At 55.3% G+C, this 27,224-nt stretch overlaps 1 protein-coding gene across 20 annotated transcripts in view; it reads right to left on the bottom strand.

The window, feature by feature from the left end:
- CACNA1G (calcium voltage-gated channel subunit alpha1 G) overlaps window positions 1–22,765 on the bottom strand; it is a 142,761-nt gene extending 119,996 nt beyond the window's left edge. For all 20 annotated transcript variants that reach the window (XR_010435271.1, XM_064675950.1, XM_064675964.1 and 17 more), the window contains exon 1: window positions 22,524–22,765. Coding sequence is in view for 19 of the 20 variants with exons in the window: in XM_064675950.1 (XP_064532020.1) it covers window positions 22,524–22,765 (242 nt within the window). In the remaining variant the exon portion in view is untranslated. The remainder of the gene's footprint in view (window positions 1–22,523) is intronic.
- Window positions 22,766–27,224: the final 4,459 nt, after the last annotated feature.

The raw sequence follows: 27,224 nt of genomic DNA, 5'->3' as shown, positions 1-27,224 counted from the left end.
TGGGCAGCCCGGGGAAGGAATGCAGTGACGTCCGTTCAGCTAATAAATTAGCGAGATGAATAATTCAGGGTGAATTATTCGCCCGGTTTTTCATGCCCGTGAGGAGGTGCTGAGCGTGCAGCCCAGTGAGACACGGACCGGGCGGGACACAGGGACCCCAGCGGGAGACAGGGACCCAGGTGAGGCGTTTGCTGACAATGCTTCCAGGCAGAGCTTATATTTGGGCACTTTTCACTCTGGTGATGGAGTGAATGGAGCAACAATGGATGGGGATGTCACGGCAGGAGATGTGCCGAGTGCCAGGGACCACACACGTGTTCTCATGATGGGTGACAGCTGAGGACACAGCTCGTTTGGGTCACTGATGGTGCAATGTCAGAGCAGGGATGGCCAGCGTGGGCAGAGCACTCTGCCTCTCCACTAGCCCCCTGGAGCCATACCTGCTCTCCCACTGCCTGGTTCTGCTTCCCCAAAAGTGAAGTCGATCACAATGGTGACACACAGGCACTTGGAATCAGATTCACTGTGCATCCTCCAAGGCACCCTGCAGACCTTAACTCCAGGCCTTGCATGTCCATGGGAGGGAGCAGGGAATCAGGGTCTCACACACCCCATCAGCTCACAGTCTGCCCTCTCCTAAGGCAACCTATCACCCTGCAGCTCATTGCTTTCTGTGCTCCCTCAAACCAGAGCCACCCCACCTGGGAACAAACAACAAAGCCCGAGACTGCAGATACAGAAGCAGGATTGTTGTGCTCCACGTGCAGTGAAATTCCCCTGAAACACCACGGTCCCACACCTGAATTGGGGAAGACCTCGAGCATGTGTTGAGAGCTGTGGGGAACATGCAGGAAGCACATCCACCACCAGCCTTCCCGCGCCCCCACTCCCGGTCCAGCGCCAGCCCGGCCCCCTCGCGTTTCTTTCCCTCTTTAACAAGCTGTCGCTCCCAGGGAGTGGTTTCCTAGGCAGTGACATGACCTTGGCTCCCCTGAGAGGCAGGGCCAGTGCTAGGATTCATTCTCAGGGTTATAAAACCTCACAGCTGCCCCCAGGCTGGGTTTTCCCTCCATGGGGCCATGCTGGGAATCCGGGAGTGAAGGGCAGGAGCTCCCTCCGTCAGGGCCCAGCATCCCCATGATCCTTTCACCCCAGTGCTGATGGAGAGGAAGAAGGAGAGGGGGATGTCCCATGCCTCCACTAAAGCTGCCAAGGGACAAGTGATCACGGCAGAGGCTGCCCCAGCTCCATGGGTGCTGGCAGGAGGAGGAGAGTCCCAAAGCCACTGCAAAATGCAGAGAGGGGATGGCATGGGGACAAGCTGCAAAGTCCCCAGCAAGGGTGCAAATGCCACACAATGCCTTTGCCTCACCATTACTGAAACCCAGAGTGGTGCCCTTGTCCAGTCATGGACAGACCACAAGTCCACTCTCTGGTTCTTTCTGTTAGAAGCCAGCAAGACATTAAAATCCAAACCCAAAGCAGCAGCTCCATGCTCAGGGACACGCTGGGTGGGGCAGGGATGCTCCAAGACTGAGCCAGGACCAGCTCTGGCCTCCACCTACAAACAACTCAACCACCACAAAGAGCCTGCAGCAAACCCTGCGTGGGGACCAGGGCAAGGTGACCCCTGAGGAGCCCGTCCCTCTGCAGCGGGATCCAGCCAGGAAGATGCTCAGAGGAGGAGAGTGGGGGGCCAGCAGGCAACGCTGCCACACAGTGCCGTAAACAACCCGGCTTTACGAGGCCCCAGGGAGGCTGTTACGTTACCAAAGCCCCATTCGTCCAGGGAAACAGCAGGTGCTGAGGAACGGTGGCTGCCAAGATACAGTATTTATATACGTATATTTGTATTTTAAGAAGCAAGATACAAAAATTGTCTGCGTGAGCAGGAGGGAGGTCGTGAGCGGTGGGAGAGAAGCCAGAGAGTTGCCATTTCCCAAATACTCATTTCACATCAGTGGTTCGGGGTGCCACTCTCCCTGCAATTCCACCATATTGCTGATGGGGACACTGAAGCAGGACAGACTTTGGGATTTCCCGAGCCCCCTGTGACCCCAAGTCCCCAGGAGCTGCCACTGCAAAGCTGGATCCTGTGAGATCCCAATCCCTGGCATGCAGGGAGGCATTCCGGCTGGACTGAAACAGAGGGACAAGCCAACAGAGCCAGCCCCCTCATCTGCTTTCATGGGGCTCCCCCAGCTGAGCTACAAGAACTTTGAAGGGACCATAGCAGCAGGACACAGAGCCAACACCCACACCATGGGAGCAGGATCACAGGGCTGCCTCAATCCCAAAGGAACCACCCCAGAGATGTCCCCCTCTCCCTGCCACCATCCCCCAGCCAGGAGCAAGCACCCCATGGGGCTCAGCACTGCCCCTCTGCACCCCCTGGGAGCTGCACAGAAGCAAAGTGGGACCAGCAGCCTCCCATTTGGGGGTTTCCATTGCACATCCTCCCCTCCCTGGGTGGGAAAGGGCTCGTGGGGCACATCCTCCCTGGGGCTGGCATCCAGGAGCAGCTTCCAGCGCCAGCTGCTCCCCTAGAGAGGAAGAGGAGAGCTGGGGCCAGGGAAAGAGAAGGGCATGCATGGAGGGAACAGCATGAGAAAGCCAACCCGCTGCCAATTGCGCCAAGTTGTGCAATACTTGAAATGTCACCGCAGGTTCCTCTTTTGTTCCCTCCACCCCAAGTGGGGAAGCAAGGCCAGACCCCCCCGCCGACGAGGCCCCCCTGCCCTCTCCTCATTTCATTTCCAGCAAAGCCAAAGCCTCTCGGGTTTCCCCACAGCATCCTCGGCTCAGCCGGCTGCTGCCAATGGTGCGTGTCAGCAAGGGCGAGCTCGGGCCAAGGGGACCGTGCCCGGCCCTCGGGGTCACCGCAGAAAGGAGCCAACCCCTCCGGCTGCTGCCGAGCGCCGGCACGCTGCAGTCCCTCCCTGCCCTCCCGTCCGGGTTCCCTCCTCTCTCCAAGAAAAATATTTCAGCTTTTTCCTCCTTCCAGGCAGCAGCGCTCAGTGACTCTGCGTATTTCCAGCGGGTGAGCAGCAGCTCGGGCCGGCAACGCTGGAGCAGCAGCCGCCTCATTCCGCACCCACCCAGGGCAGCGGCGACGCTCGTGGTGCCCCGGCGCACTCCCACATGCACAAGGCACTACCCTGTCCCTGATCTCAACCCCACCACTGACCCAGCACTGAAAAAACACTCAAAACCAGGGCAGGCGAGGCGGGGCACAGTAGCCCCTGTTACCCGCTCAGCAGCCCTCCTTGGAAAGCAAACTCAGTGGGAATCGTGAGCCAACTTAATTAGACGGGGGAGAGAGGCAAGTGGCTGTAAAACCGGAGAGGAGCCTCGTTAGAGGTTACGCAACAATTTTGTTAATCAATGGAGGCTGCTCCGCAGAGCCGCTCGGGTTTGGCCGGCGCCCGCCCGGACTCAGGTTGCCGGCAGGGTGGGTACAGGCAGCATCGCCAGCGCCTGTGTGACGGCGACGGGGGACGTAATGCAAAATGACAGTGTTTACTGGCCACAAACTCGCACGCGGCGGGTCCCCACAGCCCACCCAGCGCCAGCTGATCCGACCCCACACTGGAGCCCCTCTATCCGCGAGAGATGCTGTGCCATAAGCCTCTCTCCGGCAGCGCTGCCGAGGAAGCGGGGCACACAGCACCCTGTGAGCGATTTCGCCAGCAGGGAACCAGCCTCGGTAATTTTAGAACATGCCAGCTTGCTAAAGCACCCTCCGCACCTCCAGCACCAGCCTGCAAGCTCCGCGTTCTCCCCAGCTTTTATTTGGGCAGGCGTGGGCCAGCCGGGAGGAGCGAGGAGTGCCCGGCGCTGCCAGCTCGCCCAGCCAGCTGCTTCCCCGGCTGTCCCGGCAGCTGGAGTCGTGGGAACACACCAGAAATCACTAGAAAAGCATGAAAACATAAATCACACTTCTCATCCGCAGCTCAGGATGGGGCTGGAGGCAAAGGAAGTCGCCAGTTTTGCACCGATTCTAAACTTTGTTTGTGTCGGTGTTGGGTTCACTGAGTCTCTACCAGCTCCAAGGGAAGTGACAGCAAAGGACAGGGGCTGACACGCCGAGACCGCGGGCACCTCTGGGAGCTGTGCTTGACTCCCAGGGACGCAGCTGGAGCACAGTTAAACCGGCACTCAAGCCCTGACACCCATCCAGCACCCCAGCCTGCCCGTGCTGCTGCACCCAGAGTGGTGCAGGGGGACACATCCTTCACCTGCCCGGATACCCGATGGCCTCCCAACCTGCAGCATCCTCGGCCTCGTGCTGGTCACAAGGCACCACAGGTGGCGAGGGAGGAGGAGGAAGAGGGGAGGAAGCTCCCATTGACACTCTTGGCCAGCAAACAGCTTTTTTTCTACCTTTTCATAAGCAAAATAAAACCCACCTATTTAAGGTGATGCGGTATTTCAAGCCACGGTCGTCAGCGCCTGCTGCGAGCGTCTCCGAAAGCACCGCTCATTCATCCCGTCTGCCCACGCGTCCTCGGCAGCGACAGGGGAGGGGCTGGGGGCGGGGGGTCCCCAGGATCTGTGTCACCCTGCAGGGAGCTGGCACGGGGATACTGACACCAACCTCCTGGCCCTTATGCTCCTCCACCCAGGCCAGGTGAGATGCCACGTGAGACCTACTGGCTCAGCACCTGTAGAGACTTGACATACTCATCGCCCCCATTGCCCAAGCAGGGCAGGATCAGGCCCCGTGGGAGCTGCCAAAGGCATTTTCCCTTTCCCCCTCCTCCAGCCCAGCTGCAGTGAGGGGCCGTGGGAGGTGGGAACGAGGCAGCGAAAGGCATCAAACGTGGCACCAAACCCGGCCATAAATAATCTCCTCAGCACAGCCAGGTTTTACAGCCTTTCCCCCACCTTCCTCCGGCAAACCTGAGAGCGTCCTGGATTCCTAACCTGGAAACGGTGGAAATAGCAGCGACTTTCTCCCCTCCTCTGAAAGGATGGGGTTGAAAAAGCAGCACCATTGGGACAAACTGCAGCCTCACCCAGCTCCACAGTGCAGGGACAGCGTGACCCAAGAGGACCCAAACCACAGCCCCTCCACCCACTTCCCATCCCAGAAAAATTTCATCTCACGTTTAAGACACAGGATTGCCAAAAAGATCCTGCCTCGCATCGCTTTTCCTGTATGCCTGGAGGCAAATCATCTCATCTGCCATATGCATCAGTTCAGTGTATAAAATTCGTGGAATAATAACAACAAGGATTCTTTTTCCTCCTCCCTGCTGTGCTCTTGTGTCTGCTGGGAGTGCAGACTCACCAGGATGGCATCAACTGCCTGCACGCTGCAGTGCCCAGCGCGGCTGCACCCATGGGTGCCACATTACAGAAGCACGTGCTGCTGCTCTGGCCAGCTGTCCTTGGGAGATAGACTAGGAAAAACAACTCAGCTGCCCTCCCCACCTTCCCCCGGGGGTATTTAACACTAACGTGATAATCTCCTCTCCCCATGCACACACATGTTTTCTTGGAAGAGCAATAAAGGAGAATAAAAATGTGAGTCTGGGAATGCTGGACATTTGCTAAGCCACCTCCCTGGAAAGGCTTGGATGGCCAAAAGTCAAGCAGAGGGGTGTCTGCGGCTCAGGTCCATCCCGATGAGGACCTGGGGGGGAAGCACTGCTCAGCACTTTGGCTGCATCCCACTTCTGCACCACCAGTGCATCCCAGCTAGGGAACCTCCCCCCCCCCAGTTTACTCCACTTCGACCTGAAGAACTGGGTGGTGGAAATGCAGTGGGTAGGGACCACAGTTTGGGGGTGTAAGTGGATTTTCACAGGTTCCTGCAAGGCTGGAGGCAGGAGGAGCTGCCCACCAGTGCCCTCACCAACCAACCGTCAGTTTCAGCCCACAGTATCCTCCAGGGCTGCCAACAGTCAAACCTCTGCCAACACCAAAACCTCTGTCAACAGTGAAATCTCTGCCAAGACTGAAACCTCCGCTGCAGCAACGGCTCACCCCAGGCCAGCTCTCAGCCTGTACCAGCCCTCAGTGGGGATGTGTTAGTTCAGTCACGCAGACCTATTGATTCAGAAGCATTAATTGGTCTTTACTGTTCAAATACTGACCTCAATTAGAGTCACTTTTCCTTTTTTCCTCTTTTTTTCCCCCCCTCCTTTGCTGGCTCCTTCCCCTTGGCTCTGCTAGTTTAAATACCAAAATACCTACACTGGCCTTGGGGAGACACGGCGTTAACTGTACATTTGTATCTCATTTATAGTCAGGCTCCTTGCAGCCTTAATAAGCACATCCCTAAAAAAAGGGGGGGGGGGGGGGGGAGGCACCCACTGGAGGGGATGTTTGCTCGGAGCCGCTCAGTCATTACGGGGGATTTGGAGATGGCACTGCCAACTCCGAGCTCTGGGTCTGAACAAATCCCCGATTTGGATGATGCTCAGCTGGAGCGATGGCACAGTCTTTCCCCAGGAGTGATCTCAAAGGAGTAGCACAGCTCTGTCCCACTGCAGCCCACCCAGCCTCTAGCCCCCTGCTCGCTGAGAATGCAACAGCCCTTGAAGTTGCTCTAATTCTCATTATTTCCTTCCACTGATTCCCTACCCGTGGCATCCCAAAGCCAAAGCCCAGGAGAAAACAGCCAGGATTTCAGATTTAATTAAACCTCGTTGAGCAGGCTGCAGCCTTCCTCAGAGCTGTTCTCCCTGAGCCTCCTGCACGCAGTGGGATAAGCCCAGGTCAGCACCAGGGAGCCAGAGAGGGCAACTCCTGCCCAATGCTGGCAAGGGGGGGTACCTGCTGAACCCAGGGCTTGAGGCTAACTCCCATTTCAGAAGCACAACACACTTGCTGGGGTAAGAAGCCCAGTAGTTGGAAATTGTATCCCAATTCCCTATCTATTTATTTATTTAACCACCTTGCTGCTGGTTGAATGGAGCCCCAAGATCATCAACACATCACAACCACAGAGGTGGGTCTTTGCTGCCAGCCCTGACAGACAGAAAAGCTTCAGCACAGATTTTCCACAGTTTTAATGGAAAATTTTCCACAGTTTATCCAGCATGGCACTGATTTTATGTCTCACCAGGATGGACCCACAACCCAAAACTGTCCCACAGGAAATACCTTTCCCACAGCACCAGCCCCGCTCTTGACCCACATTCATTTTCCCACAACAAATAAAAGACAGGTAAAACTCCAAAAGTTTCCAAGTCGCCCAGTCCCACCTAAAAAGCACTTGAGCAAAGTCAGAGCTCCAGTCCCCCAAAAAGCCAGTGGGATTTGGGCACTGCTGAAGGAGTCACCTAATGGTGTCCCCCAGTCCCCTGCAGACCAAGCACCAGCTGTGAGGAGAAAAACAAGCAATAAAAGGTTGGCCTGAATGTTCACCAAGAAAAAACAAACAAAAAAATTTACTAGCTCATATTAACTAGCTCAGCTCACAACCTCTAAAAAACCCAAACCTGTAAACCTTCCCAAAGCCACCTCATTTATTTGCAGGGGTGTTTACAGAAACCAGGGATACTCCTAAGTGTCCATGCAGCCTTCCCATTAAAAACACATTGCGACAACGGGGGAAGAAAGGGCTGAAACGCATTTGCAAGAAACGCTTCAACAGCTCCAAATAAATGAGTTCCTAAAAATTTTCAGCCTCTTAGTGGATAAATTCGAGGAAGGGCTGTGTTTGCTGAAGCGACTCAGAGCGAACGCTGCACCCAGCACGTGTGTGCATCTTGACATCCGCAGTGTTTTACATGAGCTGGGGCTGCTCTGAACCTCCCATGGTGTGACCCCAGCAGACGCCTCACACTCACCAGCTACAAATCCTAATTAACCTGTAGCACCTCAGGCTGGTTAATGAGGTGCTGAGCAAGCCATGGTACAGGCTGCACGGAGAGATGGTGCGTGTCCTGCTGCCTCCCCCTTTCCCGGATACTGCCCATCAAGGAGCAGCATTCTCGGCCTCTAAACCCATTTTGGTGGCTGGGAAAACCCCAGCTTGAGGATGAGGTGACCCCAGCCACCACAAAGAAAACTCGCCTACAAACGCCTTACTGTGGCTCTGTTCTGCCTGTGGCGAGGTGGTTTCCAGCCCTCCAGCTCTGAGCATCTCTTATTTTTCTCTCCCTTCAGCAACCCAAAACCCATCAGATGATTAAATCATTTTGCTCCCCTCCAAGGCCTGTTGCCGTCATGAGGAAGACAAAAACTGGACAGCAAGCACCTTTCTTCTACATCTTCATCAGCCTGGGAACATCCCACTGGACTGTGCCCCTGGGACACTTTACAAAGCCAATTCCTCCAAAGCCCCTGAGCCCTTCCCCAGTTTCACTCAAGCCCCCACTCCCCACAGCGGTGGGTTCACCCTGGGATAAACCCCACCACCACCTCCCAGAGCAGAGATTTAACAGAGGATGCTAAAAAGCTACCGGCCCGTTTCCATGGGTACATGAGGCACATGTTGCTATGTGATGCTCGGTCCGTTTCCATGGAGACAGCAGGGCTGTCACCACGCAGGGCTTATTAGTTGCCATGGCTATTAAAAGGCGCTTGTCCTCTAGGGACCTGGAAGGACCAAGGCCACCACCTTCCCCTGCTTCTCTCTGGGATGGTACCAGCTACCTGGGAGCCCGGTGGGGACCTGGCCATGCAGGTCCCTGAAGCCACAGTGATGGGCACCTCCAAGCTAAGGTGAAGAGGAACCTCTGTCCCACATTTTCCCACAGAGAGTCACATGTACCCCAGCCCTTGGGGTGCTGCATCTCAGCAACGGGGATTTACAGCTGACGCAGACCCCGCCCTAACCCCCACAAAGCAGGGTGAGCACACAGAAGGGCCCAGTTGCCATCTCCCCACTGGACTCTGTCACACCTCCCCATCAGCCCAGCGCAGAGAATACATCTTTGCCTCACGTTGAACACGATGGTATGGCCAAATCCACGTGTCACCAGGCAACGCCACAACGGAACTCAGCCCTTACAGACAAGGCAGTGCTGCAAAATACATGCAAGAGCATCGTCCACCCTGCAGTGGACCACCCTCCTGCCCTCCTCAGCCTGCTGCAAACAGCCACATTGCATGCTACACCCCCTGCCTGCTATTTCCAGAGGCCATTTCTCTGAGCAAGGAGAGCTCCTTGCTCCCTTCTCCAGTCCCTGCAGACACCTGGGCTACCAGCCCCCAGCACAGGATTTGGCCCCCAGCCTCACCCCACTCCAGCAGCTCATACCACAGCCCTGCACCCACCACTCCATCTTCTCTCCAACCACATTCCAGGAGGGGAAATAGAGATGCAAGAAAGTCCTGGCTTTTATTTATTTTTAATTTTTCCCCATTTAGACACTCCCAGGCCCCCACTTCAGAGCCCCCACACTGCTGGGCCAGGACAGCATCTGAACTCATCTCCATCCTATCTCAAATCACCTCCCCAACAGGCCCTAACTGGGTTTTTATGCAGCCACATAAACCCCTATGGAAAATACTTACATGCTCTATTAAATAAATTAAGGGTATTGTTTTCTCATCATTTTGTTAGATTTTCTAGGAAGGATATAATTTTTCATTTAACACTATTGGATGAAAAAAAAAAAACCCACAACCAAAAACCTATAGAAAGGTATATTACCCTGTACTGGAAAATTAGATTCCTCCTACACAATACTATAGGATGATTTAAATATAACATATAGGAATATAACATGTTATTAAATTGTATAGTATCTTTCTAGAAAGACCTACAGTATAGAATTCTAAAAATTACTCCCAAAACTTATTATGCTTCAATCTAGCCCAGCTGGTTTCCTTTCTATTACATGCTGCAACTTTTCCTAAAAGGTTCAGGTTTTAATTGTGTCTTGAAATGCTGCTGCAATCACACTCCAAGAATGGCTCCAAACTCCTCTGGAAATGACAAACCCAAGTGGGAAACTCCTGGCCTTGGGGTGGGATGGATGCAGGGATGGATGGGACGCTGCACTCTCCCACAGTCAAAAAATACTTTAATTGGCAGAGGGGAGAGGGGTCCAGCCCCTTGGCCTCATAGGCACAAAGCAATTCTGTATTTCAGTTCCAACAGTCCCAGCCCTCTCCCAGCACTCACTACCCCAAATATTCAGGGGATTCAAATGGATTCAAACAGTTACTGATGCCCCAGCATCAGCACCCATCCTCTTCCCCCCTCTGCCAAAAAAAAAAAAAAAAAAAAAAAAAAGGGTTAGGGATAAAAGTTGCCTTTAGCTGTTGCCATAGAGACTCTCCAGCTCGGCACAGAAACCCCAAATCTTGTAAAAAAATGGAAGAATTTAGGATTTTAATCAGTGAGAACACACGGGAGGCCAGGAGCATCAACACACATCCTTGCCTTAACAGGGAGATGTGTTCACCCCTTGTTTAACAGCCTAAGAGCCAGCTGAGAGCGGGGACACAGAGAGCGAGAGGAATGAAAGCAATGAAAACCCCGTCCGCTTTCGAGTATTTTCTGTCCCCAGCGCAGCAGCCGCTCGCTGCCCAGGCTGATTCTGGACCAACACCCCACCGGCCAAGCTGTTTGTGTTCCTTTTTCCTTCATCTGCTGCCAGAAAAAGAGAAAATAAAATTCAACAACACAAGCTAGGCAAAATATTTCCCAGAACCGCGCTATTCCTCCCATAAACTTCACCTCGCAGCCAGCGCGGCCAGCAGCGGGGGAGGAAAAACAAAGGAGAAAACCCCGACTTCTGACACCACGAGATGTTTTCGCGACTGTCTCGAAATCGCTCTTTTTCTGCCGCATCCTCCACATTCGCTCCTGACCCGACTTCCACCGTGACCACAAATCAAACACCGTGGGATAAAACTCACTGCTCTGGCATTTTCACTGCTTGGCAGAGCCGCTGGCTTCAGCCGTGGCCCCTGGCTAAGACAAACACTGCCGGGAGCACGCTCCGGTGGCTGCCTCTCCGCCAGAGGCACGCTGCGGCGTGCCGAGGTGGCCAAAGGATCCTATTTTACCACCATTTAAGACTTGTGGTGAGTTTGGGAGGGCATGGCACCCACCAACAGCTCAGGGATGGGACAGCGGTTTCACCTGGCAGCAGGATGCTAGGGGTAACCAAAGCCACAGCATCAGGGAAAAGCCTCCAGCGCCAAGGGGTGTCGTGTTTCGTGCCTGAGGATACGAAAGTTTGAGGAATACCAAAACAAGGAACTTCAAAAAGGAGCGGTGTTGGCCCAGGGAATATTGTTGTATGAGCTCAGCCGCTTTGGAGCGATGGAAAAAATCACGCGCTGACCCGAAGGGGTGGTGGGAGGACTCGGTGTGCAGGGACTGAGCTACAGACATGCCACCAGCAACCACCCAAGAGGCCCAGGGGGAGCTGGGAGGGGGTGCAGGTACCTGTGGCAACACCCCAGCACCCCAAGCCGCTCCACAGCCCCAGACCTGGGGAAGGACCCAGATTCGGGGCTTCAGGCAAGTGACTCCACATTGCCCCTGGCACGCTGACATAGAGGCAAAGCTTACTGTCTGCTCACGGCCCAGGGAGGCTGAGGGGTCTTTCCAAAACCTTCCACCACCACCAAGTTCCTACTTGCTCAGCTTGTCATCCAGCCCCTCACCTTTACCCACTGCTGCACATCCAGATGCCCACTGGGATGGAGGTTCATTTGCTTTCCACTAACCCCATCCCTGACAACACAGGGAGATGCAGGATGCATCCACCCCATCACCAGCTCCTCCAGAAACCAAGAACTGGAGTCAGGGCCCAGCTGGCAAGGAAGGTACTAGAGGGAGACAGTGTGGATGGGGAGTTACAGGCTAAAGAAGCCACTATCTCATCTTTGGAAAAAAGATTATTTGGGCCTGAAGGCCACAGGGAGAAGAGTTTTGTGACTCCTTTCTGTGCCTTTGCTCTTCTTCCATTGCAAAAGCAGATCCCACCACACACTGCCATGCCCTGACATTGCTCAGCCTGTGGTGGGGACGTGTGTGTACACACACACTGTGCAACCCCAAAACTGCCCTGGAGTCCCCTGGATGCTCTTGGAGTCACTGCCAGGCTCAGCACAAGGGCTCTCCTCAAGGACTCTCATTCCTCCCCTCCTCTCTTTGCTCTGGACTAAAGCAGCCAGGTACCCACGGGTGCAGCCAAGCACTTGCATGGCCTTGAGACACAGGGTTGAGGCAGAGGCACCTCCTGCCCTCAGATAAAGGCAACGGACCACTCCAAATCAGCTTTGCCAAAGGCCCCCAGCCCTCCCCGTGCAGCCCCATCCCCCTTGAGCAGCTCCCTCCCCTGCGCTCTCTCTTGCTGTGCCTGTGTGTGGGTGTATTTGGAAACGAGATCTTTCCAGCTGAACTGCAAAATGAAATGCAGAGATCACAACTCCTCGAATAGCTTCATCGCACACACATCCCCCCCAACCTCCATCCTGCCCCCGATGAAAAACCCAGGCAATAGTAAAAAAAAAAAAAAAAAAAAAAAAAAAAAAAAAAAAAAATCAAGGTGTTCAGCAGATGAAAGGGGGAGATTCAGAGGAGGGGGAGGCACAGCAAAGCACTTTCAGTGCATCCTTTTGTCCCCCAGTTCACCACCAGATTTGTAGCTTGACCCCCACTTGCCCAACCCTCTGAGCTCCCAGAGCTGAGACAATCCAGCTTCATGGGGCTACAAGAAAAGAGAAAACAAAACCCAGCAAAAAGCCAAGCCCAAAACCCAGCTGAGATGTGAACATCCGCTGCTGGAGGAGCCAGAGCCCATTTACTGAGATGAAGGCAGAAGCGTCTCCACCCTCGCTGCGGGTACCCCATGCTGGCCATGGGCTGCTCTGCTGTTTCCCAGCCTGGAAAAAGGCAGGATTCCCCTGTGCTGCTGCCATGAGCAGTTTCTGAAGAAGAAGGGGCTGTGATTTGCCCACAGTGGGGGAAATTGCTCCCACAGGAACAGCATGTTGGTGTCTGGAGGGGAGAGGCAGGGCCTGGGAAAGGGGCTGCTGGGGGGACAGGATGTGTTCCATCCCAGGGGAAGCCTCCTAACAAATACCCTCACCAAAGCAATGCCTCACCCAGGATGCAGCAGGGCCTGAAGAGATGGAGCATGGGAGGGTTGGGGGTAAGAGCACTGCTCACCTGGCCCAGGGACTTTTCCAACTAACATGAGCTGTGCCAGAGACCAGGCTCAACACACACTTCCATAAGGAGAGTCACGGAGGCAGTAAGATATCCCCTACACAAAACACAGCCCAAGGGGTGGGAAGAGAATGTCCACCTTAGCTAAAGAAAGACTGGCATAGCTCAGGTCCTCTCCCCTGGCTCATGGATACCCAAACCCCTCGGGCAGGGTTGTTCAGGGGCACACTGAGAACTCCCAGCTTATTGCACCAAGCCATCCTCAACCTCCAAACTGCCCTTTAAGGGGCACAAAATTCCAGGCACAGGGAAAAAGGGAGTGGACAAGAGTACGAGGCTCCAGCTATGATCCATTCCAACTCCAGAGCCAAGAAGCTTCACCTGGACCCCTCCCCCAAGTCAAATTGGGCTCTACACCCTCCAGCACTGAGCCAGCCACAGATCACAAACAGTAAAGCAATTTATACAAGGCAGAGACCTTTAAGATTTATGCTGTATGCTTGCCATGAAGTGCAAACACATTCCCCTCCACACGTGGCTGAATCCTTTGTCAGAGGAATTTTGGGTTTTGACCCTAGAAGTCAGAATGAGTCTCTGAAGGAACATCAGAGACAGACCTGCACTGTGACCCGGAGCAGATTACAGACTCAGGGGTATATCCTGAGACATATTTATGGCCCTCCAAAGCAAGATAAGTCAATAACCACATACAGTAGCAGTTACAAGTCAGATATTAATTTAATTCCTTTCCTCCCTATCTGCCCAAATAAGCATTAATTCAATGGAGCATCAGAGGGCTCCATTATTTATAATTCTTACTGGAGTTTCTGTTTTCTCCCATTAAGGTAGAATTGCTATAGCCAGGCTATCTAGACATGATGGTTCCCAAATCAAAGACATTTTGCATCCAACACAGGCATGGGGACCGCCAGCCCAGACCTGGGATTCACCGCTATTAGCAGCTAACGCCGATGCGGAGGAGGCTGGTTAAAGTGCAGCCCATCAAACGTACTTAAAAGCCTTATTCAACCCACAGCAGAAGGAACATTTTATTTCTACAGACCCTGGGGCTGAGCAGGAGCCGAGACGTTTGTTCCCTTCCGCGGGATCCGGCCAACCTGGCCCTGGGGGTTGCGAACCCACCGCGGCAGAGCTCCCACCACCTTCCCCCCTCCCCGGAGCCGGGTTCTTCCCAAGTCTAGTCTCAACCCAGAGCTAAAAATGAACCTTATTCATGATTAACATCTCTATTTGCATAGCGTGGCTGGCAGCTTAACACCAAATAAATGTTTTGGCAGCAGGAGTCGCAGGCATGGGGGCGAGCCCTGCCCTCCAGAAGGGAGCTTCAGCCTCGCCACGGGTTAACGAGCACTTTCTAATTGAATTAGCAAATCATTAACAAGCCCTGTTCGCCATCTGGGCAGGGGAAGGCTCTGCCTTGGGCTGCTCTGGCCACCAGCATCTCAGGAGAGAACACAGAGGCGGTCAATAACATCAGAGGAGGAGGGAGTGCTAAACCTGACCTGATTAAGTTATGAATCACAGGAAATCCTGGAGGCATAAACCTCCCCAGGGCGGTTGGGCGGCCAAGGTGGGTGAATCCCTGTGAATCCCCTAGCCCAGCTCCCTCCCCTGCCACCAGCTGTGGGTTTGCCTTCAGCCCCTAGGGTTAGGGAGATCTCAAAGCCGGTTTGGTGGATGCACTGGGGGAAACCTCTTGGAAGAGAAACAAATTAGAGATAAATGTAAGGATGCTTTGCACCAGGAACCCTCTAAGTGTGGGGCTAGCACCTGGATTACAGTAAATAAATCCCCTTTTCTTTATAAGCTCATCTGTGCCAAGCTCCCAGCTCTCACTCATCACCTGCTTTAGCATTTTGTTCCCATTTTCAGCGCTCTCCTGCCCTCACCCCTGGATTTCCCATCCCAGCAGAGGGAGAGAAAAAGCCAGGAGGACATGGGTGACAAAAAAAAACAACAAAAAAAAAGCCCCAACACCAAACAGCCACCAGTCCCTTTTGCCTAGGAAACACGCTGAAAATCCCAACCAAAACAACATTTCAGGCACAGAAGCCAAACCAATAGACAATTTCCATCTACTTGTGACTAACCAGTGAACTTCTGAGGGCTGAGTCACGGGCACGTCCTGGTCCCACGCACGTGTGCGCGGCCGCGGCTCGTGCCAGGACCTGCCCGGCCGTGCCACGCCTCGGGCACATGGTGCTGCTCCTGGCACCCCCACAGCCCCTTTCCCGTAAGGCAGTAACCAGCACCACCGCAGCCAGCGCGGAGAGCGAGCCTCAGAGCTTCCCTCAGCAAATATTCGGGCTGAAAAATGTGTTTTTTCCATCTGCTCGAAGCTTCTTTGCCGGGGCTTTGGTAGGAAGCAGATGTGAGAGCATCCCAAAGCACGGCCGGTCGTTACTCACTCTGTTATATAAAACCATGAGAATTTCCTCCCCCTTTTTTTTTTTTTTGTTTTATTTCTTAGCACCAAGCCAGATTCCTGGGTGAGAGGCCAAGGCTGGCGAAAGCCGAAGCCAGACGAACCCAGGTTGGGGGAAACCTCCATGTGCATCACCATCCAAAGGGAACATTTCACTTCTAGGTCGCTCAGCGGAGAGCCAAGGCGCCGGGGAAGGGAAAGCCACGGTCTGGCCTTATAACAAACCCAGAAACACTTAGGCCTCCTAATTAAATAGGAAATTCAACCCCCTCCAAACCACAATGAAGCTTCAAAGCCCTCCCAACCTGACTCCGGATGCTCCTTCCCCTGCTCCCCAAGGACAGCCCCGCTCCCTCAGACCCTTCTTCCAGCCAGCAAAGCTGCCAGGGGCAAAGGCTCCCCACGGGTCCTCTGCCAAGGGAAAATGATTTCATGATCCAAGTGAAAAAGCCATCAGGGAGGTTCATTTTAGCCAAAGGTTTTGCTCCCTTCCAGCAAAACAGTAGGAAATAAAAAGGAGAACTGAGAGAGACCTGGGCAGGGAACTTGAGGCAATCCAAAACTTGGGGCTATCCAAAACTTGGTCTTTTCTGCATGGGGAAAAAAAAAAAGTGAAACAGAGTTTAAAGTAAAAATGAGAAAGCAGCATTTTTCAGCATGACGCCAAAACTTCTGCAGGGGGTGCTGGGGGAGAAGAAAGCAGAAAATTTTCTATGCATCATAAAATCGTGGACATTTCCAGACTGGCTCCAACACCCCGTGCTACTGAACAGGGGAGAGAATACAAAAGCCAATCAAGTCGAGAGCAGGGAGTCTGATGGGAGACACACTGGCCCCAGGGATGAGTGGTGGTGGCTGGGGTAGTTCAGCCTCATCCCAAATCACCACCCACCTGAGCCTCCCAGTCTTGGGCATGAGGGGCTGGGGGAGAGTCGAGATCCCCTCCCAGCCACCCTGCCCCAGCTCCTGGCCCCAGATGAAAAACGGCCCCGTAGGGGCCATTCACTTAAGAGCTGGACTCGCTGATCCTTGAGGGTCCCTTCCAGCTCTGTGATATTCTGTGAACTGATACCAAGCAGGTCTCCAGAGACAGCCCCCCCCACCCAGCATGGGAGCCCTTGTTCCGGATTTCCTACAAGGAGCCAAAGCAGAGCTGTCCCCGAGCAGCGCGGGGTCCCCGGGCAGGACGGGGCCACCCCTCCCGGCCGGGGCTCCCCGCGCCGGGATGACATAACCACGAGCTGCATGAGGCCGAGCCTTTTGTCTGCGCGCCGGGAGAGAGGGAGGGAAAGCAAGAAAGGAAGAAAGAAAGAAAACTTCTGGAAGTCATTACAATTCCTCTGCTCCAGTCTCCTTTTTGGCAGACAGCTTCCCTCCCTCCCCCCCCCCCACTTCAAAATGCCAGCCTATGATTTTTAAATGAGAAAAAGCTGCGCTGTACTCCAGTGCTTGGATAAACTCCTACACAAACTTCCAGATGTGACACAACAGCCTGGAAGAGGGAATTCGCAGAAGAATCTCCTTAAAAAACACACACACACACACGCAGGGAGCAAAGGAAGCGCCTGGCTGCCAGCAGAGACAGGCAACGGATGGGTCCAGAGGTCCCTGGTGAGGTGTGATGTGTTACCTAGGTTAGGATCGAGCGGCTCCTGGCTCTGCTGGCGACGCAGGGATGAGAGGGATGCTGGCCACTGTGCCCAGCTCTGGGAGGTGGGCACCACCCGCTGCTCCTGCTAAGTCCCAAAGGCTTTGCAAACCACAGGGAAGAGGATTTGCAGTTATTTGTCCCCTGGGAGGAGGGAAATAACCACTGCACCCCTGTGCAGCCTTTGCTAAAAGGTGACGGGCCCTGTTTCTCCCCGAGGTCCTCACACAGGAGCTGGTGTGAGCCCAGGGATGTATCAGCAGCAGGATGCTCTGTCCCAGACAGGAGGGCCAGGGGCTGCAGGAGTCCCCTCCACCAGGGATCAGCCAGACAAGTCGTGTTTCATTTCTCCCCAGAAGCCAAGGAAGGGGCACAGAGGCTCAGCTGGAGCAGGAGCGTTTCCATCTGTCTGGGGAGGGGCGGGAGGCACCGGACGTCGAACTGGGTCACAGGAGAGAAACAAGCTCAGGTGCCCTGGGATGGATCAGACACAGGTGAAGCAAATGGATTCTGGCTCTTTTGTGGGGTTTTTAAATCGAAACAAGATCCATTTCAGGTCTGACCTGTCAAATCAAAGCTTTTTGCTTTGTTAAACTCCAAAGTGAGGCTGGAACAAATGTACCGAAGTGTAAAGGACACCACGCACACTCTCCCCTCACAACACACCCTTTTGATAACAAAAAAGTGTTATTTTTAACCCTGCACTACATTGAACCCTACAAACAGCAGCACAAGAAGTGCTGGGCTACCCCCATGAGTTGGCAGAGCCAAAAAGGGAGTGAGGACCCCGAGTTCCCATGAGGTGATGGGGGTTTTGCTCACCCCCTGCCCTCATCACATCTCCACAGGAGGGAGAGCTGCAGGGGACACCACCAGGGCTGGGGAGCCCAAACCACAACACAACTCAGCAGGTTCAGTTCTAATCCCCACCAGGCAGGAGGGTCCTGGTTCCAGTGCAGTTGGACACACAGACGTGCCCCTCCAGAAGAGCTGGATCCAGCCAGGCCAATGTAGAGTGGGGCTGACACACAGACCACCAGTGCTCAGGGTGATCTCAGCAGGCAAGGTCTGACCATCCCCTCAGCAGGGCCAGCGCTGCCTTCCGGGATGCACCAAGCTCCGACACAGAGGCTCCAGCCACCCCATGAGCCACCCTGGCACAGACCTCATATAAACCTTGGCATGAGGCCATAAGAGCTCTGGACCCACTCCTGGAGGTGACTGGGTATCTGCAGCTCTGCTGACTTCACGAGAGCTGGGGGCACTCAGCACCTCCCCAGGACTGAGCTTTGACCTCTCCCTGCTGGGGAGTGAATGGGGCCATGTGAGGTAGCTGCTGGAAGAGTTCTCTGCATTTTATTGCAGACAGAAAGCAGGGCTGGCTTCCATGACCAGATCAAGATATGTTTCTTTGCTAAAGCCATTCTCAAACCCCAAATCCCAGGGACTGTGCTGCAGAGCAGCCAGGCAGGATGGGAGCACTCCTCCCAGAGCCACCCAAACCTCCCCTCCCCAGCGAGGGAATTTACAGAGTTGCCCTTCACCCTCCAAACCAGGAGGAAAAGATGGGATTTCAACCAGTTTGGGGGCGTCTCCCCAGAAGAGCACCTTCCAGAAGGTTTTGCAGCCCCCCATTGCCGTGTGCTGCTCTCCAGGCAGCAGCGCTCTGCAGGCAAGCACAGCGCGGGGGACGAGGCAGTTCTCAGTACTACAATAGATATCACAGGCCCTTTCAGTTGCACTGTTATTTTTCTATTCAGAGCTCTTAACGCCAAGCAGTAGCATCCTCCCCACTTTCTCCATCCCCGCTCTTCAATCACTCCTCAACTCTCAAGAAATAGCCTCGTTTCTTGTCTCTGATCAGAGCAGTAGCCTGGCACAGACCCTGCTACAGCCTTTCATCCTCCCAGCCTTCATGGTGCTTTTATTTTAGAACTGAAAGTCAAGTAACCAGCTTGCCTCCTCTTTTCTCCCCCCCCAGAGACTCTTGCTTCTCCTCTCACAGCCTCTCCAGCACGCACATTAGGACACCCTGCATGTGCCACAGTCCTTCCCATCTTGCTGAGCCTGTAAGTCCAGCACTGTGATCATTAAACATGTCCCTGCTCCTTCCCTTTTGACTCAGGCAGTTCTCACTCAGCGCAGAACCTTCCATCCCAGAGCCATTGGGAATATGCAGGTGGGCAACCAGGCTCATCCTCCCAGTTCCTCACAGCACCCAAAGAGGTTTTTGCTCAAAGACCAGGATGGAGTGGAGAGGGAGAACAGCTTGACAGGATGATACATGTTTAGAGTTAAAAACCCCAAGATTTCAGGCTCTGGAGAATTCCTGGATTAGGACAAACTTCATGACCTCTTTCTAGCCCTAAGGGAGAGGAGGAGCAGGAGAGCAGCACAGTACCCCCCCCATCTCCACACCAGATAGCAAGAGAAGAAGCTCCCTGATCCAGGTAGAGGATACTCTGAACTGAAACATGGCAGAAGAGCTCAACAAACCACTTTGACAGAACTTTGCATCCTTGCTGGATACTCAGCACCTCAACCATCACCCTTCCCTAACCCCACCTCAGCCTCAACTGCCGCACCTACACAAACAACCTGGACAGGGATGGAGAGCAGCATCCCAGGTGCTCCAGATGCACCCTGGGGGCACAAGCTGTTCTTCCCGGGGCAAGAGTGAGTCCTGCACCTCCTCCCAATGCCCCATCAACAGTGAAGTTGGTTTATCAGCCAGATCAGAGCAGCACAAACCCACCTGGCCAAGCCCCAAGCTGCGCATCGCCACAGGCACAGCTCAAACCAGAGCCCTCCCATCCAGTTTCTGCATGAGCAGGTGCAGAAAGGTAAAAACCACCCATGAGAGTGGCAGAAGCCAGTGAAAGCTCCAAACCCCCCAGAGCTGGGGCAGGATTCACCAGCCATGTGAGCCAAAGCGCTGCCACTCCTCTCCAGGGCAGCTGGTGGCAACAAAGACTTTCCAGCAACGTGATTTTAGCACTGGGGCTCAATTCCTAGAAGATTACAGCCTGAGAAGGGCCACTCTGTTGCCCCACCACACTAAAGGAAAACAATAAAAGTAACAAATATAAACAAAGAACAGGCTCAGCTCCAGCCCTGGGGCTGCAGAGAGCCGAAGGGATGAGAGAGATGATGCTCTGCCGAACAGCCCAGTGAGTGACAGGACACAGTGTGGGTGCCAAGCCAACCACTGCCTCTCTCTCATCTGTAGGCTGAAGTGACTTTTTCTGGTGTTGTTTTTAAATAAAACTCCCCCAATTCTGGGTCAGTGACCCTGAAAACAAACAGCTGCATGCAGCCACACGACTCGGAGACCCACAGCACCATCCCCGCTGGCCCCAGGGCTCCTGGCAAGCGCCTTTCTCTGTCGGTAACAAGCAAGGAACTGGTGACTAGAAAAATCCCAGCTTGCAGGGCTGCACCTAATGCTCATCCCCTGCTTGCGGTGGTGCTTGCAGGTGCCCACAATACCACTAATTTTCCAAGGACAAAAGTTAATCAGCTTGTATTTGCAACCACAGAGGAGAAAACACATCTCAAGCCGTTATTGGAGTGGGAAATTTTACCAAAAACACTAAAACCATGCAGGTGTTAACACCAGATTCAAAACCTCATTACAAAGATTAAAAATGAAAGAAAAAAAAAAAAGAACAGAGAGACTTGGAAACATATTTAAACCAGCATTCATAAATAATATTAGTCATAGTAGGCAACAAGAACACACTGACTTGCAGCCTGTCGTCTGTCGTTAATATTTCTTTCCAAAACAGAAGGCTTCACAAAGTTGCAAGATTTCTAAGATGTTTAAATAAACGCAGCTTTGAAGTGCTTAGCTAGTGTGAAAGAGATTTGGGGGGAAACTGCTGGGAGTATTCATGACTGGGAAGAGAAATCTTAGGTTTTTTCCCTCCTGGGGGACATTTTAGGAAAGAAGGCAGCCTGTTTACCAGTGAAATCATTGCTGAAGCTCAAATAAAACAATATCCACAACTCCAGCAGACCCTCGCTGCTCTTCCCAGGCACACCAACCTCAGCGGAGATGTAATTCCTAACAGTTCCCGAACACCAGGAGTGGGGGAGGACTCGCACAGGCTATTCTGGCCCTCCATACCATGTAACATGTCCTCCCCGCTACTGCACAGCCTCTCCCCCTCCAGATGTGGGGTTGCTGCCCAGACCTGCTCGCCTGCCTTTCGCGCCGGCAGCGCAGCACGGACCCGGTAACTTCCTGGGCAGCGCTGCCTCTCCCGCACCAGCCCCTGCTGGAAGCCACAGCGCTGCGCTTTATTTCATTCCGTTCCATAATGGAACTGGAGTTTGGGGATGGTAGAATACTTGGAATGCTACAAACTGTGTGCTGGTTGCAACTCAACTCCAAGGGAGGCTTTCAAGAGTGTGGCAAGAAGAAATTTTTCTATTGTCTCCTCTGTTTCTTTTAATTTTTATCCCCCTTCTTTTGAAAGCTTCAACTTGACTAAAGCGGCTCAGACTCAGAGCCTGTGCTGGAGCAGATAGGGAGTTTAGAAGGAGACCAGAAGCTTTTGGGGAGGCACAGCTCACCCCAGGACCTGACAAACAGTTGCCCTTGGCCCACACACACCCAGGGACCGTGATCCCCAGCTTGCCCCGACCCCTTCAAGCAAGGAGCATCCCCCGGGGGACTGCAGAGCCCCTTCGAGCAGCCTTGAACACCCTGAATTATTTAGGGACCCTGGAGCTGGGCAGCAACCCAATGCCACACACATCTCCACCTCTCTTCAGATTGCACCCCCCCTCCCCTCCAAACCCTCGAGGAAGGGACCGGAGACTGGAGAGAAACGGGGTCAGGGAGGAAGGACGGGTCTGCAAGGGGGGGTGCTCGATGTTAGGGTCGCTCGGTGTGTCAGGGGAGCAGGACCAGAGGCTGCCGATCCCCGGGGAAGGATGGGCCGCCCGCAGCTCCTGCTCCGACTCCCCGTGGAGCGGAGCGACGGAGCCAGCGGGAACGGCGGCATCGCGGCGGGGCGGCCAGGGGAGGGGAGCTCTGCAAGAGGGGAGCCGTGCACAGCCCCCTCTTCAGCTCCGCACCCAGACAGGGACCGCCGAGCCACTGCAACAGCCCGGAAAAACTTCCCGGGAGAGCACGGGGGAGGGGACGAGCGCCGCCGGGTGCCCCCCGCTCTCCCGGGGACGGCGGGTGACGGGTCCTCCTAAACCCCCGTTCCTTCCCCATCACCCGGCGGGCTCCAGACTGGAGGTGCCCCCCGCCCTGCCCGGCGCTCCGAGGGTGGGGGGGCCCCGCGGGGCTTACCTCGCCGCCGAACACCTGCAAAGGATACGGGTTACAGACCAGCCGGAGGCACCAGCTCCGCGGCCGGCTCTCCTGGCTCAGGTAGAAGAAGACGACGGGGGCCAGCGCCGGGTAGGGCAGCGCCTCCGCCTCTGAGTCGCCGCTGCCCGCCTCCCTGTCCCCCGGCCCCGGGCGGCCCCCGGCCCCGGACAGGTCATTAAGGCGGATGAAAGTCTTGGCTCTGCCCGGCTCCGGATCCTCCTCGGCCGCTCGCGGTCCATCCTCGTCCATCCTCCGGCCGGCGGCCCCGGGGGAGCCGGGGCGACGCGGGGCGAGCCGGTGGGACGCCTAGAGGGGCGCGGCCATGGCGGGGCCGGGGGGCTGGGGGCTGCGGCGGGGCGGCTTCAGCGCCGGGGTGGCATGGCCGGGCGAGCCGCTGCCTCGCCCCCCGCCGGGGCCGGGGCCGGGCCGCCCCCCTCGCCCTGCTCTGCCGTCTGCGGGCTCCGTAGCTCCTCCTCGCCGTGCCTCCGGGGGCCCGAGCCGGGCGAGCCGCGGGCAGGGAGGCGGCGGCGGGGCGGCCCCCGCTGCCGGCTGCTGGCCCCCACCCGCGGGGCGGGCCGCCTTAGCGGCTCTGCCTGCCCCCTCCGCGCCCCAGCATCTGCCCGGGAGCGGGGGATGCTGCCCGGCGCCGCGGGGACGGGCGGAGGATGCTCCCGCGGCAGCCGCGCCGATCCGAGCGCTCCCGCACAGCTGGATCCCTCACTCCAACTTCAAGTCCCGGCTCCTCCTCCCCCCGCCGCCAATGGGGGCTCCCCCCCGGCCCCTCCGCTCCTCCCCATTGGCTGCCGGGGGTGTCCGTCCCGGCGGCACAGCTGGACGGGCAGGACGGTCCCCGGCGGGGATGGACGGGGCGCACCCGGCGGGGGTCGGGCCCGGGCACCCCCTGCCCTGGGGGGAAATCCGGGGGGAGAACGGGGACCTGCAGCGCCGGGGGCGGGGAGGAGGGGGAAAGCCCCGCGCCGCGTTAGGCGGAGGCAGCCCCCGGTGGGACACTGCAGCACCGGGAGAGGGGGAAGCCGGTGAGACGCAAGGAAGAAGAGATGGGGCGGGAGACGAAGAGATGGGGAAGAAAAAGCCGCAGGCGAGCGAGGCCCGCCAGGGCCAAGGTGCCGAGGGCAGCAGAAGCCGGTACAGAGCCCTCCCGTGTGCCGCCCAAACACTGCCTAAGACCCTCTCCCTGCTGCCCCCCGCCCCGTCCCCCACCGCTCGCGAGCGGAGACCTTGCTGTTGGGCTCGGCGCATGTGGGTCACCTCTCCGTGCCACCCAACCCCCAGCCCCTTGCGAGGGGCCACCCCGTCTGGAGCCGGTCGTCCCTACGCTGCGTGGGGACACGATCCTGGCCAGCAGCTCGCAGGGGGACCCGGCCCCGAGCAGGCGAGGGGAACCCGCCATCCCCCAACCGCGGGAGCAGCGGGTCCCCCCGGTTCCCCCTGCTCGGAGGACGCGGCCGGAGCTCCCTCTGCCGGTGCGAGTCCCGGCCGCGGCGGGAGCCGGCCCCGACGGCGGGGACCGTGCCGCCAGCATCCCCGGGGAGGGGGGGGACACACGGCCCGAGCAGGGGGAACGGCACGCCGAGCCAGAGACCTTCCTCCAGCGGGACCAGAGTAACAGATTTTCTGCCGGCGATCCTCATTTTGAGTGCAGACGTCCCCAGGCTGAGCCAGAACCCTGCTTCTAAATGCTTAAGATTTTTTGCCACCTTAGAAACAGCTTTCTCACCCTTCCCCGGTAGCTCCCTGCATCATATTTACATCTGTTATGCCAAGAGCTCCAGCTAGTCCAAACCACCTGCAAGAACAACAGGCAGATGCTCCTGTCTGACCCAAAAGGCCTTCTCTTGGCCAAATGCTGCTGGCCTGGGAGCACACTCGATCTTGGATTCACAGCTTGTGCTGTCCAGCCCGAGACAAATCACATGGCTATTGGCAAAACTTCAAGGCCAGCCGAGCTCTGCTGCAGAGCTGACAGATGGTGTCCAGGCAGACGAGACGCAATCCCCACAGCCCCCCCAGGGCCAGGAGACCCTCCTGCAAGCCCAGGGGGACACAAGTGTGACAGCACATGGCACGTGTGACACCAAGCAAGTGGAGGGCCCGTGACACGGGTGCTAAGAACAGGGACTCCCATTTCTTTCACAGGTTTCTGAGCAATCCCCCCCCCCGGATGCATTGTGTGCACCCATGGAAAGGGCAGGCTCAGCTGGTCCTTGGCCTCTCTCTGCTCCAGCCAAAGCAAGCGGACACACCAAGACACCCAGAGCTCCCTCATTCCCCAGCCAACCCTCCTGTGGTGGGGCACACACCAGCCTTTGCCCCCTGGCACAGCACAGCCCGACAGCTCAGCTGTAGTACAAATACAATTCCCAGGAAGGTCCACAAACACATTTGCATGTACAAGGTGCAGTCTTAGATCAAGCAATTTCCTCGCTACATATGTACAGCCTGGTCACAGCTGCTTTTGATCCGATTCTCTTTGTATCCTGATAATGTACAGAGAGCCTTTGTGTGCTGGTCTGTTTATTTAAATGGATTTGGAGCAAACATTTTTTTAAAAGCTGAAGCTTTGAGCCTCTAAGTGGGTTACCAGATTATATGCTGTCTCCATTTTAATTACATTTGGCTCGTTTTGTTTATTGCATACATTTTCAAGAATTATGCTCGTTGTGAGAATTGAAAGCATTTTGCTTTAGAAGATACCTGCCCTATAAAGGGATCCAACATCACACAGGAGAGACAATGCAAACCTTCCCATCTCCAACAGCATTCTCCCTCCAACTAGGACAGAAAAAGAAGAAAGGCTTGACAGAGCCATATATCCTCTAAGTTTCAAGTGAAGCACCCAGACATCAGGAGGATCAAGCCAGTACCACCAGTCTAACAGGATTTTGGCATCAGCAAACACTGAACTAAAAAGATACTCTTGCTAGGGAAGAGTGATCTTGGTTGTGGATCTCAGAGGGGTGAGAGTCCAGAGCCCATCACAGCCCAGCTAGGGTGTTTGTCATCCCCCATCTCACTTGGGTGGGCAGAGGAGATAAACCAGAAGCCCCCTCCCAGCACTGCCTCAGACCAGGGCATCTCCCCAGGGAGCCCTTCCCACCTGCCCAGGTTAGACCAGGAATTTGTCTTCCTCAAACAAGGGAGCTTGTTTGAGGGGGGTTCGTTCAGCTTCCAGACAGAAGTGGAGCAATCTGTTGAGAAGAGGGAACACAGCTCCAGCCTGGAGCCTTGGTGAGAAGGATGGAAAGCAGCTAAAAGTGACCCTGGAGACCAGGGCTGCACATTTAGGGATTTGGGATGCAAATGAGTAGAAATTTCAATACAGCATAAGAAACTAATGAGGTCACAGTCACCTCACATGCACAGTCCTGGCCTCCTAATTATACCAAAGATAGCACAGGAGAGAGGAATGGGGGTGAGCCAGGGACAGGTTGGGTGGTAGCAGGAATTTTAGGGCTGTGGTGGTTTTGGAGGGGCAAGAGGAAAGGGACTCATGCACTGCATCATCAGTTATGCCCTCAACAGCAGATGCAACGCACAGCAAATTACTCAGCAGACTCCTGGCAGGGACACCTGAGGAGGAGGAGGAGGAGGCAGCCCTGCTTTCATCCCAGCATAGCCCTCTTGATCTCCTCTCCCCACCCCGTTCAGGGCATCTTTTGGGGTAGCACAGCCCTGCACTCTCCTCCTTAGCAGTACTTCTAGGAAAAGCACTGTGAGCAATATTTCACATCAGGGGGAGCTTTAGCGGAGCTGATGCTCAACAAAGACGGCTCCGGCGTGGTAATGGGATTTGGAATCGGCCGTACAGGAGCTGCTCGGAGCTGCAACGGGAAAAGCCTACATCTGTAACCACTTTGGCAGGAGGAGGATGGAAGACAGCCTCAGCAGAGAGGCTCCAACCCGATGGGAACCAGTTGCTATTTGTTTTGCTGTTGACATACAGCTGCAGTAGCTGTGGGTGATTTTAATAAGGCAGGATAATATTTCTATCAGTTCTGGGAGCCGTAGATGGAACCCATATAGGCATCTGGCTCGGGGCTGAGTGATAAATCGCAACAAGATCCAAAGCTCTTCTCATGCCTTGGAACCAGAGAGAAAAACGCACATTTCGTTTCGGATGTCACAGTTTGGGGGCAGAACAGGCCTCCCACGACCAATTCACAGACTCAAGTGCTGTTGATGAGCATTTTGACAGCAGCGAGTCCTCTCTGTCCCTGCTCCCCCACCCCACCAGTGACAGTGAGTGCTGTGGGATCAGAGCCCTTACTGTGCATGGGGGCTCCTGGCTGCCCTATCAGTGAATTAACACCCTGAGAAACACCATCTATGCTATTTCAGCTGACACAGCTACAGCAGAGACACCCACCAAACCCAGGCCCATGCAGCCCCTGCTCCCCTGGTGCCCTGGCTGCTTCTCACGACCCCAGCCCTGACACAGTCCTGCTGGGACGCTCCCATCCTCAGTGCTCACAGCTGAAAGAACACTTTCCCCTCTTTGAACAGCAGTGGAGGATCTGGGAGGAGCAGGAGACCAGCCTGACGTTCCACACAGCACAAAATAGTATCTTAACCCTGCATAACCCCATCCAAACAGCTGCTTTTCCCCCCAAGAGCTCATTTTGCTAATTCCCTTTTTCATCACCCAGACACTTTCTTGCCCTTCCTAGTTACCCCATTGATTCTGTGG

Source organism: Pseudopipra pipra, chromosome 19 (genome assembly GCF_036250125.1).
Source record: "Pseudopipra pipra isolate bDixPip1 chromosome 19, bDixPip1.hap1, whole genome shotgun sequence".
In the NCBI taxonomy this organism is placed as follows: domain Eukaryota; kingdom Metazoa; phylum Chordata; class Aves; order Passeriformes; family Pipridae; genus Pseudopipra; species Pseudopipra pipra.
The sequence above is the reverse complement of the archived record's forward strand: the minus strand, read 5'-3'. Positions and strand labels throughout refer to the sequence as shown.